At 59.8% G+C, this 15,391-nt stretch overlaps 1 protein-coding gene across 1 annotated transcript in view; it reads left to right on the top strand.

Annotated features, from left to right (window-relative positions):
- The window catches only part of LOC144734237 (syntaxin-binding protein 5-like), a 105,749-nt gene that overhangs the window by 87,748 nt on the left and 2,610 nt on the right, over window positions 1-15,391 (top strand). Inside the window, 12 exon segments of the mRNA XM_078616361.1 lie at window positions 454-506; window positions 2,863-2,982; window positions 6,598-6,663; window positions 6,862-6,909; window positions 7,939-7,989; window positions 9,719-9,997; window positions 11,473-11,721; window positions 12,318-12,512; window positions 13,025-13,271; window positions 14,330-14,495; window positions 14,917-14,968; window positions 14,971-15,027. Of these exon segments, the coding sequence (XP_078472487.1) occupies window positions 454-506; window positions 2,863-2,982; window positions 6,598-6,663; window positions 6,862-6,909; window positions 7,939-7,989; window positions 9,719-9,997; window positions 11,473-11,721; window positions 12,318-12,512; window positions 13,025-13,271; window positions 14,330-14,495; window positions 14,917-14,968; window positions 14,971-15,027 (1,583 nt within the window).

The raw sequence follows: 15,391 nt of genomic DNA on the forward strand, positions 1-15,391 counted from the left end.
CCCGTAGACTCACACAGAGACCCGTAGACTCACTCACACATGAACCCATAGACTCACGTAGAGAACCCAGTCTCAAAAAGGGACCCATAGATTTGCACAGAGATCTATAGACTCGCATAGAGACCCACAGTCTCACTCAGGGCTTGATTTCTCGCTGAATATTTACCGGGTTGCCGGTAAACCGCAGTGAATGGGTGGTGCAGGACTATTAGTGACAGCCACAGCAATAAGATGGAGACCGCACGCGGTTTTCCGGGTGTGGAGATGTTTTTACCCCATCATGGCCGGAATGCAGCCCAGCATCTGTGTGACCGGTGTGCCGTGTGCATGGCATGTGGGGGATTGCGTGGGTGCATGTGTGTGTGTGTGTGTGGGAGTGCGTGCATGCGTGTGCGTGCGTGCGTGTGCGTGCGTGCGTCACTGCTCAGACGTGTCTTGCATGCGCCGTCTCAGCATCTCCTCCCTCTGGGCCGGGTCTTGCAAACGGCTCCGCACGTCCTACTCCAGTAAGACTTTCGCTCTCTCTCTCCCTCTCAGCCTCTCTCTCTCTCGCTCTCTCTCTCCCTCTCTCCCTCTCGCTATCTCTCCAGCGGGATCTGTCGCCCTCTCTCTTGTGTTCTGTCTCGCCCACTTGCTCTAACTCTCTGTCTCACTCCCTCTCGCAAATTCTATAGTGGTATCTGCCTCTCTCTTAAACGCTCGCTCTGACTCTCTCTCTCTCTCTCTGTGTAGTGGTATCTCGCACATTTTCAGACTCTCTTGCCCTCCCGCTCTCGCGTTCTCTCTCCTTCCCCGACGCGTACCGTGTCTCGCTTGTACCACAGAGTCGCCGCACCTCTCCCCACATCTCCCCGCCCCATCCCCCTCCCCCGCGCCCGCTCGCACGCAGTCGTTCGGTGGCGTCGCTTCAACTCGGGGGAGATTTTTGGCGGCGGCCTGTGCCCTCCAAACGCTCCCTCCCCCGAGGTCGCATGCTCCGTAGAGCGACCGCCGGTTCGCCATTCAAGCCCTTCCCGACTGCGGCCCGGAGCCCGGGCTTTCCGTGGCCAATGCCGTGGCTCCGGCGTTTGGCGGCTACGGCGTGGCGGTAGCCCGAGACGGAAACCCGCGCGTCCGCCGCTCGGAGGCCCGTGCCTTTGCCGGCGCTCAACAGCCAACGCGTCGCCGGCGACGATTGACCCAAAATCGCCGCGGGTCTCATCCTCCGCAGCGGCCGCGGCGGCTGCTTTTAGCCGCACCTTGCTGCCGCCGCCGCGCTTGTTCGGCGCGGGTGTTGTGCGTGCCGCTGCTGGGGCGAGCCCGGGAACCGCTCACGGCAGCCGCGGCGGGGACATTCGAAACCTGTGCCGCCGGGTTCACGGCACGCCAACCGCTGCGCCCAGACCCCCTTGACCCCCTTGACCCCCTTGACCCCCTTGACCCCCTTGACCCCCTTCCACGTGGACGCGACGCCACTCGCTCATCCCCGCGATGAGAGGAGTCGCCGCTACGTCCGCTGATCACAGACACAGAAAAAACACCGCAACACCCCCCCCCCTTGCCCCGCCCCTCTACCCCCCCCCCCCTTCCTCCCCCCCCTGCAGCTCCCATTTTCCATTTCCATCGCCGCTCCTGTCGGAGTCGACTCTCGATCCCCCGCGATTCGCCCGGGTGGCGCCGATCCATCCCCCCCACCCCCCGTACCCAAGCGCCAGGTTTGGCTGGGGGCGCCCCCCCCCGCTCCAGCGAGCACGAACGGCACAATCGGCACTCGACTCCCGTTTCCAACCGGAGCCGCGGAGCCGCCGGTGGAGATTCCACATTCCTGTGGCGGTGGCGAGTGTCACTCCAGAGCACGACCACCGGTTGGCTTCCCTCCCGTGGTGGTGTTCGTCTTTATCAAGCCCCTGATCGAGGGATGGTGATGATAGGCTGAGTCAACCCCTCCCCCCCCCAAGCCCCAAACACAACCAGGATGTGAACTCGTGGCCCTCTTCTAAGGTGGGGGGGAGGGGAGGGTTGGGGGGGGGGGTCCACGTCCGTCCGCATCGCGCCGAACGATCGAGAGCTTGACCGCCGCGCTTCGCTTCGCCGCACGTCGCGTCCCCCCCCGGCGGTGTCGCGCTCCCTCGCTCGCTCGCTCGCTCCTCCGACGCTACCGCCGCGTGATTTGAACTTTCGGCCCGGGTCGTGGGAACGATGATGGTGACGATGATGATGACGACTATGACGACGATGATGACGATGACGACGATGATGACGATGATGATGACGATGACGACCACGACGATGACGATGATAATGATGACGATGATGATGATAACGATGACAACGATGACGTCGCTGCGCTCAGATCTTGAATCTGGAATTTGCAGCAGGCGGTTCTCATCCCACGCTTGCGTCCGTGTTGCTCCACGCATCGCTGCGTCAGCCCCTGCTTCGCGATGCATCGCTCGCCTCCACCAATCATTTGTAGATTAATTTATTCATTCCATAACCGTGCTGATTGTGTTTTCAGTTAATTTTGCCAATCGTGTGAGCGTGTGTCCGTGCGCGCGTGTGCGTGCGTGCGTGCGTGGTTTTTGACAACGCTTTGATTTTTTGTTCCGTTTGATGTCTGCTTCTCTTTATGTTGCCGTCACCTCTTGACCCCCCCATCCCCCTCATCCCCCCCCCCCACCCTACCGCACCGCACCGCACCGCACTCACCGCACACGCTGCACCGCACCGCACACAACCACACACACACACACCGCACGCCCTTCCCCCCCCATCCCCACGCTCTCACCTCACCTCTGCCTGCTGCCCAACCCGCACCCCCCCACACCCCCCCCCTTTCCCACAACACCGTCACTGCCCCCCCCCCCCCTCGGCCCCCCGGAGAAGGCTTTAGTAGCTCGGCAGTGTGGGCGGCGCTAGCGGTGTTGCGCCTCAAAGCGTTGCGCTCCTCTCACTCCGCGCCGGACAACTCGGAACCAGCAGGTGCTGCAGGACCACCGCAGGGTAGCCCCCCACTCACCCCCACACCCCCCCTCCCCCCTCCCCTCTCCCCCCCACCCCCGACCCCTCCACCACGAATCCCTTGTGTACCCCCGACTGTGTGTCCACGTGTGGCGCTGTCACAACCGTCTTGTGTGCGTCACGTGTCGCTCCCGTGTTCCCGCTGTGTGGTGGATCCTGCAACCCGTGTGGTCTCCGTGTGTCCCGTGTGGTCTCCGTGTGTCCCGTGTGGTCTCCGTGTGTCGCGTGTGGTCTCCGTGTGTCTCGTGTGTCTCGTGTGGTCTCCGTGTGGTCTCCGTGTGTCTCGTGTGGTCTCCGTGTGTCCCCTGTGGTCTCCGTGTGTCCCCTGTGGTCTCCGTGTGTCTCGTGTGGTCTCCGTGTGTCTCGTGTGGTCTCCGTGTGGTCTCCGTGTGGTCTCCGCGTGGTCTCCGTGTGTCCCCTATGGTCTCCGTGTGTCTCGTATGGTCTCCGTGTGTCTCGTGTGGTCTCGGCGTGTCCCCTGTGGTCTCCGTGTGGTCTCCGCGTGTTTCCTGTATCTCCTTTTTACCCCAGACCCCCCCACCCCACGTCTCCCTCTAACTGCCCCCCCCCCCCCCCCCGTGAGCTGTGCATAACCTAAATGAATGGGGAGGGTGGATGAGGAGCAGGAGGGAGGCCAAGGAGGGAAGAGGAGGAAGAAAAGAAGAGGAGTTTGCATGTCAAGAATAGGAGGAAGGACGTGGATGATGATGAGGAGGAGGATTGTGAAGAGGAGAGAGAAGTTGGGGGTGGGGGGGAGGGGAGAGGTTTCTGTCACCGAGAGGGGAGCGGAGGTCGTCCTGAAGCCGGGACCCGCTCGTCAGCGCTTGCTTCCGATCGGGGGACACGAGCCTGTCCGTCGACGGAGAGATTCGTACTCTTCTCTGCACGCCTGCCGACCAGTTCTACCTATCCACCTACTCGCCTTAATGCCACCCTGTCCATCTGTCAATCTGCCTACCTGGCCTGTCCACGTGTCTACCTATTTACTTACCAGCCTGCATGCTTCCCTATATACCTACTTACCTGCCAACCGATTACTTACTCGCCTGCATGCCTACGATATTACCTATATACCTACCTATCTACTTACCAGCCTACATGCTTCCATATCCACCTACCTTCCTGCGTATCTCATGCCTGGTAGACAATCTGACATCTATACCTATACACCTGTCTGACTATCGTCTTGTCTGCTAAGACGTGAGGCTTCAATTCAATTTTTTTCCCATATTTGACAAATTTAACAGTGACCTAGTTAGACAACCCCGGTGTGTGTCTGTGTGTACACGTGTGTGTGTGTGTCTGTGTGTACACGTGTGTGTGTGTGTGTGTGTCTGCGTGTACACGTGTGTGTGTGTGTACACGTGTGTGTGTGTACACGTACATGTGTGTGTGTCTGTGTGTACACGTACATGTGTGTGTGTCTGTGTGTACACGTACATGTGTGTGTGTGTCTGTCTGTGTGTACACGTGTGTGTGTGTGTGTCTGTGTGTACACGTGTGTGTGTGTGTGTCTGTCTGTGTGTATACGTGTGTGTGTGTGTCTGTGTGTACACGTGTCTGTGTCTATATGTGTCTGTGTGTACACGCGTGTGTGTCTGTGTGTACACGTGTGTGTGTGTACACGTGTGTGTCTGTGTGTACACACGTGTGTGTGTGTGTCTGTGTGTACACACCTGTGTGTACACACTTGTGTGTGTCTGTGTGTACACACGTGTGTGTGCGTCTGTGTGTACACGTACGTGTGTGTGTGTGTGTCTGTGTGTACACGTGTGTGTGTGTACACGTACGTGTGTGTGTCCGTGTACCTGTCTATTTAAGGGGAGCGGTTTGTGCAAAGGTGAGAGCACTCCACTACGAACCCGGCACGATCCCAGCCGGATTCCCACTCGTGATCAACAATGGTGGAAAATATCCAAACCGATCCTGTGCTTCCCTTAGGTCTACTCAGCCTTAAATAAGTACCTGGTGCCGTGTGTTAAGCGATCGGCACTGGGGAGACAAATGCGGCCGGGCGCCGTTCTGGGCACGCCACCCACTCGTGTGCCCTGCCGACCTTCATAGGTGCTCGCTTACAGCACTTGCCCCCACAGTCTGTTGAGGCTATACGGGGGACTTTTGTCGTTGTGTATGCACGTGTCTGTGGGTGTGAGCATATGTGCATCTGTGTGATAGTGAACGCACTTGCACACATACTTGTTAAATGCACTTGCCCCATCAGTCTGTCATGTGTTCATCTGGGGGACCTTTGTCTTGGTGGTGAAGCGTGTACAGTATTAGTTCAAAGCTGACGAGTGTCGCTGAGGTTTTACTTGGGGTGGAGATTGTGGGGATAACTGCGTGTGCCTGTCTGTGTGTCTACGTGTGCCTGTGTGTGTGTGTCTGTGTATCTACGTGTGCCTGCGTGTGTGTGTCTGTGTGTGTATGTCTGTGTACCTGCGTGCCAACGTGTGTGCGTCTGTGTGTCTACGTGTGCCTGTGTGTGTGTCTGTGTGTGTGTATCTGTGTGTCTACGTGTGTGTGTCTGTGTGTCTACGTGTGTGTGTCTGTGTGTCTACGTGTGCCTGTGTGTGTGTCTGTGTGTCTACGTGTGTGTGTCTGTGTGCCTGCGTGTGTGTCTGTGTGTGTGTCTGTGTGCCTGCGTGTGTGTCTGTGTGTCTACGTGTGCCTGTGTGGGTGTCTGCGTGTGTGTGTCTGTGTGTCTACGTGTGTGAGTGATGTTGTGGGGGGCGGTCGTGTCGCGGTTAGCGCGCTGCGCTACGAACCCGACGACCCGCTCACTGCCAACACCAGTGATGATTATTTGAGCCGGTCCTGGGCCTTCCGTAGGTTGGCTCAGCCTCAAATGCGTACCTGGTGCAATGTGTAAAACATTGCCGCTAGGGAGATAAAGGCGGCCGGGCGTGGTGTTGGTCACCCACCCCCTCATGTGCTGTGCCGGCCAATAGGCGCTCGCTAACAGCACTTGCCCCAACAGTCTGTTGAGACTATACGGGGGATCTTTGTCTTGGTGAGTGATGTACATCTTTTTGTGACGTGTACATGTCTGTGTGTGATGTGTACATGTCTGTGTGTGATGTGCGCATGTTTGTGTGTGATGTGCACATGTCTGTGTGTGATGTGCACATGTCTGTGTGTGACGTGCACATGTCTGTGTGTGATGTGTACATGTCTGTGTGTGACGTGTACATGTCTGTGTGTGATGTGCGTGTAATGTATGGGTCTATGCGAGCGATGTGAGTGTCACATCCATACTGCATATCTAGAGTGGTGGTGCAGCGGTTAGCGCACTGCGCTTCAAACCTGGTGGCTAACATCAGCGGCGGCTAACATCAGTGGCGAATATTCGGATAAAATTTTGGGCCTTAAATGAATAGATTGTGCGGTGTGGAGTAAACATCGCCACTGGGGAGACAAAGGCGGTTGGGCGTGGTGCTGGCCACCCACCCCCCCCCCATGTGCTGTTTTGGCCTTCATAGGTGCTCGCTAACAGCACTTGCCCCAAAAGTTTATTCAGGTTATATGGTGTTTTTTTTTGCCTTTTGTACGTAAATATGTGTGTGCCTGTGTGTGCGTGTGCGTGCGATTACGGTGCAGGTCTGGGTGAGATCACGGAGGGAGCCAGTGCCCAGGACAGCGAACGCTGCAAATCTCCCACGGCCGGTGAGATCATCTACTTTACAGACACACACGCCTCTACGTGAGACACACACGGATCACGTACACTCCGGCACGGACCCACGCTCTCACATCCGTACTCCCACGCGGGAGTGGGAGGGAGGGAGAGAGAGAGTGTGAGAGTGTGCGCCGCACAGAGACCACGTGTCGTCTTGCGTAACGAACGCGTTTCTCTCCGTGCAGGGGAGGTGTTTGAAGAAGACAAACCGTTCCCAAAACTGTTTGACATTGGTACGGTAATGGTGTGACCCCCCCCCGCACCCCCCCCTCCCCCCCGCCCCCCCTGTCCCCCGCCCCCAACTCGTGATATGTTTTCCTTTTATTTCTGCCTCGTTATCTCTGGGGTCCGAGTTCAGCTCCGCCGCTCGCTGTGACTCAAGGAGTCGCCCCCACCAAAAAGTTTTGGTGTTCAAATAAATAAATAAACGCCAAGGCACGAGCCGGCACCTGCCCAGAGCCCGGATTCGAGTCCAGGTTTCAGCCGCGTAACCACATGCTATTAAACCAGTATCTCATAGACTCGCGCAGAGACCTGTAGACTCGCACAGAAACCCGTAGACTCACACAGAGACCCGTAGACTCACACAGAGACCCGTAGACTCACACAGAGACCCGTAGACTCACACAGAGACCCGTAGACTCACACAGAAACCCGTAGACTCACACAGAGACCCGTAGACTCACACAGAGACCCGTAGACTCGCACAGCGAGACCCAAAGACTCACATAGACTGAGTCGTGGATTAAACTGGATTCCCAAGCACAGTGAGTCGATGGTCTCTGCCCGGTCACCAATGAATGCATAATAAACAAACAAAAAAACATCACATTTTAATTTGCTCAAATTGGCTAAATCTCAGCTCTGAGAATGAAAGCTATCGGCTTGACCGTCGTGCGACGAACATCGCTCTCATACGTCGAGCGTGTTGGGAAAGTGCTGCCCTCTACCGTGTGGACCAGAGGTCATGGATCTCAAGATGTAGCTCTGTAACACCCGCTTCCGCGGGCCGTTCCCTGGCACGGACGGTCGCGCGCTGCTCCGCGGGTGGCGCGCTCGCGTTAAAACTTTTGAAAGTTACAACAGCAGCAACGGCAACAATAAAAAAATACGAAAATAAAAAAATCTCGCCTAGATCTCGGAAGCTAAGCAGGTTTACGCCCTGGCTAGTGCTCGGACGAGCTCCTCGTCCGCTGGCATTGCAGGGCTGCGCCTGTACCTCTTAACCGCTGCCACGTGGCACCCCCCCGTCTTTGTTCCAGTTCGAGGAAAGAGCCGGAGAGTGAAGTCTCCCAGCTCGGTGGCAGATTTAGGTAACATGCCCCCCCCCCACCACCCTTCTATCCCACCCCCACCGCCCCCCCCACCACCCCCCCCCCCTCCCCTACTAATTGACACTAATCAAGGGTCTCGCTGTGCCACGCAGGGCAGCACCGCACTAACCAATCACGAGCCAATCGTACTAACGAGGAGCTGCGCGCTCTGATTGGCTGCCACTAATCCCACCGCCGCCGCCGCCGCCGTGATTCCTCTGCAGATGAGATGGGGGTGGGGGGGAATCGGGACGTGATGCCGTTACGCGTGGGGGACGGGGGGGGCTGAGGGTGTGCGGTGAGGGTGTGGCATGGGACTGGTGAGGTGGGTAAGCTGTGGCTAAGGTGCGGTGGCGGCGGGGGGTGTACGATCCACCGGTTGAGGTTGTGCAGTTCTTTGGTGTGGGGTGGTGAGGTGTGGGGTGGTGAGGTGTGGGGTGGTGAGGTGTGGGTGGCGTGGTTGTGCAGTGGGGGGGGGGGGGGGTCTGTAACCACGCGGCTGTGATTTGTCACGTGATTTCCCTCCCAAATGGCGATGCCTGATCGCAGCTCAGGATGGAATCCTCGCGTCCACCCCTCGCGTCCACCCCTCGCGTCCACCCCTCACGTCCACCCCTCGCGTCCACCCCTCGCGTCCACCCCTCGCGTCCACCCCTCGCGTCCACCCCTCGCGTCCACCCCTCGCGCTCGGCTTGCGTTCTCTCTCACTAACCGCTCGGTGTGTTTGTGAAATGTCCCGCGCTTTGCAGGCTTCTCGATGCTCACGTTTCTCCATAAATTATTCAAGCGTTGCGGCGCTTTGAGAGCCCATAACGATGTGTGTGTGTGTGTGTGCGCGTTTGTCCGTGTGTCTGTCTGGCCGTCATAGGTGCTCGCTGAACAGCACTTGCTCCTCCAGTCTGTCAAGGCTATGTGGGAGATCTTTGTCAGTTGTCTTTCTGTCTGTCCGTCTGCGTCTTGTCTGCGTGTGTGTTTGTTTGTGTGTCCGTGCTTGTGAGAGTGCATCAATGAGTCACCGAGTCATCGAGTTAATGAGTCATCAATTCATCCAGTCATCAATTCACCGAGTCATCAATTCATCGAGTCATCGAGTCAATGAGGCATCGAGTCATCGAGTCAATGAGACATCAATTCACCGAGTCATCGAGTTAATGAGTCATCGAGTCAATGAGACATCGATTCATCGAGTCAATGAGACATCAATTCACCGAGTCATCGAATCATCGAGTTAATGAGACATCAATTCATCGAGTCATCGAGTCAATGAGACATCGATTCATCGAGTCAATGAGTCATCAATTCATCGAGTCATCGAGTCAATGAGACATCGATTCATCGAGTCAATGAGTCATCAATTCATCGAGTCATTGAGTCAATGAGACATCAATTCATCGAGTCATCGAGTCAATGAGACATCGAGTCATCGAGTCAATGAGGCATCAATTCACCGAGTCATCGAATCATCGAGTCAATGAGTCATCAATTCATCGAGTCATCGAGTCAATGAGTCATCGATTCACCGAGTCATCGAGTTAATGAGACATCAATTAATCGAGTCAGGTCTGCGTCAGCTACACGTGAGCGCGTGCGTCAGATGCCGTGAGCCACAGCGCCACTCTGCTGCATTCCGCCCTGCACCATCTTGGCACCACCCGCGCTCGCTCTGCCGCCGTGCTCACGCTGCCGCCGCGCCCGTGCCCACGCTCCCCCTCCTCCCTGCGGCTCTCAGAGCAACCGGACGGCGGGACGGGCGCCACGAGCCCCGGCGGCGAGGCCGTGGCGGCGCCGTCGTGGGCCCCCTCGGCCCGCCGCCGCTTTTACAGCGCAGACGGCGCCGGCGGCACCGGCGGGCCGAGGTCGCGAGGCCGCGCCGGCGGGGGGTCCCGCGCGGGCGTTCGCGCCAAAACCCCGTCGACCTCCTCCTCCTCCCCGGCCGAGGCCTGGCCGCCCGGAACCAACGGAGACGCTGGCCCGGGCCTGGGCCTGGCGGTGACCTCCAACGCCCGCGGTGACGATCGCTGGATGTCGCGGACTCGAACTCTCGCGTGTGCCGGACCCCCCCCCCCCCTCACCTCGTTGCTGCGTAGGGGCACAGTAACTAACGGGGCTCGGTTGGAGTGGGGTCGGTCGGGGGGGGTGCGGGCGAGCGGTTGAATCGGACGGATTCGGTATTTTACGCCCGTGCCGTCCGTCACGTGTTGTCCTCGTGACGACGGCTCGACCTCAACGCCGCGGGAGGCTTCGGCGTGGCCTCGTTGCCGCCCTCGGGGAAATCGGCCGGGAGGGCACCGCACGAATTGATGCGAGCGTCGACTCGACTTGGGAGACGGGAATAACAAACAAAAACCCCGGCGATAAAAGGCTCCCACCCACGGGCATCTCGGCCACGTGGGCGGAGGCGCCCCCCCTCCCCACCCCGCCCCGGTAGGGCCGCCACCCAATCCCCGTGGCCCCGTCGCGGCCTGCGGCGGTGCCGGCCGCCGCCGCTCGCCGATTGAACCCCTCCGAGGCCACCCGCGCGCCCGCGCCGGCGAGGCGTCGCGGGGACCGCGTGTTTCCTCCCAACCTGCGCGTTGAACGTCCGCAAAAGCCCAGACGCACGCGGCGGTTCTGACGGAGAGCCCCCCCCCCCCGCCCCGCGCTCCACTCCGACCGAGCCCCAGGGGAGTGCCCTTCCGATCGCTCGTGGTCGTCGCCGTTCCGTGTTTTCCGATCAGCCCTGGTTGTAGGTGTCCCGTGGTTTGGCTGTCGGTGTCGCTAATCGCCTTCGTGGTTTCCTGATCTGCCTGTGGCCGTCGCTGTCCCGTGGTTTCTGAATGTCCTACGTCCGTCGGTGTCTCGTCGTTGTCGGTCGTGGCCTGTGGTTGCTCCGTGGTTTCTAATCGCCCGTGGTTTCCCGATCTCCTGTGGTCGTACGTGTCCTGCGGCTATCCAGTCGCCTGTGGTTGACAATCTCCTGCGGCCTCCCGATTGCTTGTGGTCGTCGTCTTACCGTGGTTGCCGGTCGCCGTGTGGTTACTGTGGCCTCGCCGCTGTCGTCATTCGCCCTGCGGTTGTCGATGGGCCGTGTTGGTGTTGGCGTTGGTGGTGGTCGTCGTGGTTGTTGTCGGCTTGGTGCTCTCGAGTTCCGTGTTGTGTGAGCGCCCTCCTAACACCCTCCTTGCTTCTCCGTACTCTTCTGCTACGGCTGCTGCTGCTGCTGCAACTTGTTGCCACTGTCCGGCGCCACCGCTGTGTGTCGGCTCTCCCCGTGCTGCCCCGCCCCCGCCCCCTTCTGTCCGCTCCCAAATGCTCACCGTCTTCTCTGCGTGTCTGCCCGCCCGTGCGCGCGCACGTGTGCGTGTGTCTGTGCGCATCTCTGCGTGCGCGCGCGTCTGTATGTGTGTGCGTACGTGCCCGTCTGTGCCTGCGTCTGCGCGTGCGTCCGTACGTGTGTGTGTGTGCGTGCGTGCGTGCGCACGTCTGCGCGTCGCTCGCCTGTAGAGAGCCGCGACAACTCGTTCAGCCGCTCGCGCTCGTCCAGCGTGTCGAGCATCGAGAAGGAGGCGCGCGAGGCCATCACGGCGCTCTGCTACGCCGACTCGTTCGGCTGTCGGGCGGCGGGGGGCAGCCCCTCGCCCTGCCTCTGGGTGGGCACCTCCCTGGGCACCGTCATGGGCATCCTGCTCACCCTGCCCTCCGCCTCGCCCGCAGAGGCGCGCCTCTCCCAGCCCGTCATCGTGTCGCCCAGCGGTGAGCGGCACGGCGCCCCGGGCATATCCGCATCATCATCATCACCATCGGCATCATCATCATCATGATCATCATTACCATCATCATTACCATCATCACCATCATCATTACCATCGGCATCATCATCACTACCATCATCACCATCGGCATCATCATCATCATTACCATCATCATCATTACCATCATCACCATCAACACCATCATCATCATCACCATCGGCATCATCATCATCATTACCATCAACACCATCATCACCATCATCATCATCACCATCATCACCATCATCACCATCATCATTACCAACATCATTACCAACATCATCATCATCAGCAGCGTCAGTGTCGTCATCACGAGAATCATCAACCGCATCGGCGTTGCATTATTCTGCTTGTTTATTCGTTTGTTTACGATGGCGCTGCTTGCGCTGTTGGTGTCACCGCCGCCCGCCCGTGCTGGCACCGGTCGCCTCACCTCCGGTGCTGCCATTGCTGCCGCTGCCGGTGCAAACGCCCGCTACCGCTACTGGAGTCCTCCGTCTCTCCGCTGGTTTCCATTCCACCCTCCTCCCCCGCCCAATCCAACGGTGCGCCCCGCAGGCACGGTGTTCCGGCTGAAGGGCGCCATCATGCGGCTGGCGTTCCTGGGCTGCGACGGCTCCCTGACCCCGCCGCCGGCGGAGCCGTGGCGCGACCCCAACAGCGCCGAGGAGCGTGACGAGCGGGACGGGAGGATCTCGCGCAAGCGCCGGCCCGTCTCCGTGTCGCCGTCGCAGTCCGGGCCCGACCTGCCCGGTGAGTCGGTGCTCCCCGCGGTGCCGGCAACAGCAGCAGCAGCAGCAGCAGGAGCAGCAGGAGCAGCAGCAGCAGCAGCAGGAGCATGGATGGACCATGGAGACCATGGGTCCATACGCACCCACGGGTGGCGGATCAAGGAGGAGGCGATGATGGGGCGATCTGCCTACCCTTGAGATGGCGAATATTGATGTTTCATTGATATTGATCAGAGGACAGTGCAGTGAATGTTTGTGTGAGTCTACAGGTCTCTGTGTGGTTCCCTGTCTGAGTCTACGTGTCTCTGCATGAGTCTACGGGTCTCTGCATGAGTCTCTGGGTCTCTGTGCGAGTCTCTGGGTCTATATGCGAGTCTATGGGTCTCTGTGCGAGTCTATGGGTCTCTGTGCGAGTCTATGGGTCTACGTGCGAGTCCTTTGGTGAAGCACGAATCAAACTGCTCGTCTTCTCCGCCGCTGTCATCATCGTCGTCGTCGTCGTCATCGTCGTCATCATCGTCGTTGTCATTTCAGGTGGCGGCGGCGGCAGCGGGGGTGGGCCGGGAGGAGGCGTAGCGGGTGGCGGCCCGCAGGGCGAGCAGCAGTTCATGTTGCTGTGCTCGGAGAAGCAGGCCAAGGTGGTGTCGCTCCCGTCGCAGGCCGTGGCCTACAAGCACAGCATCACGGAGACGTCGTTCGTGCTGCGCGGCGACGCCGTGAGCCTGGGCGGCGCCGCCTGCCTCGCCGCGTTCTGCGCCCACGGCCACATCATGGCCTTCAGGTGGGGCCGCCGGGGCACGGAGAGACAGAGAGGCACATGGAGAGAGAGGGCGGAGCGAGAGAGGCACACCGCGCACACACACACAAATGGGAGAGAGGCAGAGAGAAGGAGACGCAGGCGGGAAGGGAGGTGGAGAAAGAGGCACAAATGGGGAGAGAGCAGAGGTTGCCAACCGGGTACCCGATACCCGTACCCTACCCGATACCCGGCTACCCGTACCCCGGCCGGGTACGGGTACCCGTTTGCGACCCTGGTGCGGCCGGGTACGGGTAGACCGTGAGTCACTGGTGAGTAACCGTTTGTCACTCATTTCCCAACGTCTTGTCTCTTCTCGCAATTCAAGTTCCTAGAATCAACCCACCCACGCCTGCAACATGGCTTCATCCCAGAGGTCGCAATCGGGTACCCGATACCCGTACCCTACCCGTACCCTACCCGTACCCGGCCGGGTACCCGGCCGGGTACGGGTAGGGTACGGGTACGGCCGGATACGGGTACCCGTTTGCGACCCTGGTGCGGCCGGGTACGGGTAAGGAATCAAAACCCGTTTGCGACCTCTGGGAGAGAGACAGAGAGAGAGGCAGACAGACGGGGTGCTAAGGAGGGGGACTGACCGCCGGTGGCGAGTGAGCCGGAGTGGATCGCCGAGTGGCCACGTGCTGCTTGGTGAAGAGACACGGGCCTGGCCCGGGGCACTCCGGCGCTGGATTATATCCCAGTACCCCGAGGACACAGTCGGCACCGTGCGTGCGTGCGGCAGTGTAGCGGTTAGCGCGACGCTGCGCTACGAACCCGCTGACCCCGAGTTCCATTCCCCGCTGGCGATTATCCGAACCCGGTCTTGGGGCCTCCCCCCTAGCTCGACTCGGCCTCAAATGAGTACCTGGTGTGTAAAAACATCGCCATTGGGGAGACAAAGGCGGCCGGGCGTGGCGTTGGCCACCCACCCCGTCGTGCGCCGTGCCGTCCTTCAATAGGTGCTGTTACTCGCTAACAGCACTTGCCCCCTATAGCCTGCTAATGCTATACGGGGGACCTTTATGTGTCTTCCCGCGCAGCCTGCCGAGCCTGCGGCCGCTGCTGGACGTGAACTACCTGCCGGTGACGGACATGAGGATAGCGCGCACCTTCTGCTTCGCCAACGAGGGCCAGGCGCTCTACATGAGCTCCCCCACCGAGATCCAGCGGCTGACCTGCAGCCAGGACATGTGCGAGAACCTGCAGGTGCGGCCACGCAACGCACAACAACAACAACAACCGCCGCCGTGCGGCGCTAAGTGGCGGTGACGCCACCAAGGGGCGAGTGCCAGGCTAGGTGCGCTTTAAGGCCACGTCAAGTTTCGAAGGCTCGCCGCTTGCAGGTCACGGTGACAGACCCAGGTGCGACGGGGTTGACCTGGCCGAGGCGACTGGCAGATGCACGCACGCACTCACTCACGCTGGCACACGATCACGTACGCACTGACAATTACGCACTCACGAATCGCACGCGGCACATTCTCTCACCGGTGCCGGTGAGTATGGGTGAGTGTTGGTGAGTGTTAGCGAGTGTTGGTGAGTGTTGGTGAGTATGGGTGAGTGTAGGTGTGTGTTAGCGAGTATTAGTGAGTATGGGTGAGTGATGCAGGACCCCCTCCCCTTGCAGGAGATGTTGGGGGAGCTCTTCACCCCCGTGGACACCCCCGAGGCTCCCAACCGTGGTTCTTCAAGGGGCTCTTCGCGGGCAGCGCCCCCTCTGTGGACCGCGAGGAGCTCTGTGAGTCTGGGGGGGGGGGGGGGGGGCAGCGGAGGTGGGGGGCGGGGGTGGCGCTGGCTGAGAGGGGGGCGCAAGCAGTGGTTCGGTGCACGCACGCACACGGAGTGTGTAGCTCGTACTATGTGTGTGTGGGTGTTGCGGGGAGCGGTGGTGCAGCGATTAGCGCCACGCTGCGCTTACGAACCCGGCGACACGGGTTCGATTCCCGCTCACGGCCAACACCAGTGACGATTATCTGAAACCGGTCCCGGGCCTCCCCTAGGTCGACTCAGCCTCAAATGAGTACCTGGTGCGGTGTGTAAACATTGCTACCTAGGGAGACAAAGGCGGTCTGGCGTGGTGCTGGCCACCCACCCCCTCGTGT

Source organism: Lampetra planeri, chromosome 50 (assembly GCF_965212315.1).
Source record: "Lampetra planeri chromosome 50, kcLamPlan1.2.h2, whole genome shotgun sequence".
In the NCBI taxonomy this organism is placed as follows: Eukaryota; Metazoa; Chordata; class Hyperoartia; order Petromyzontiformes; family Petromyzontidae; genus Lampetra; species Lampetra planeri.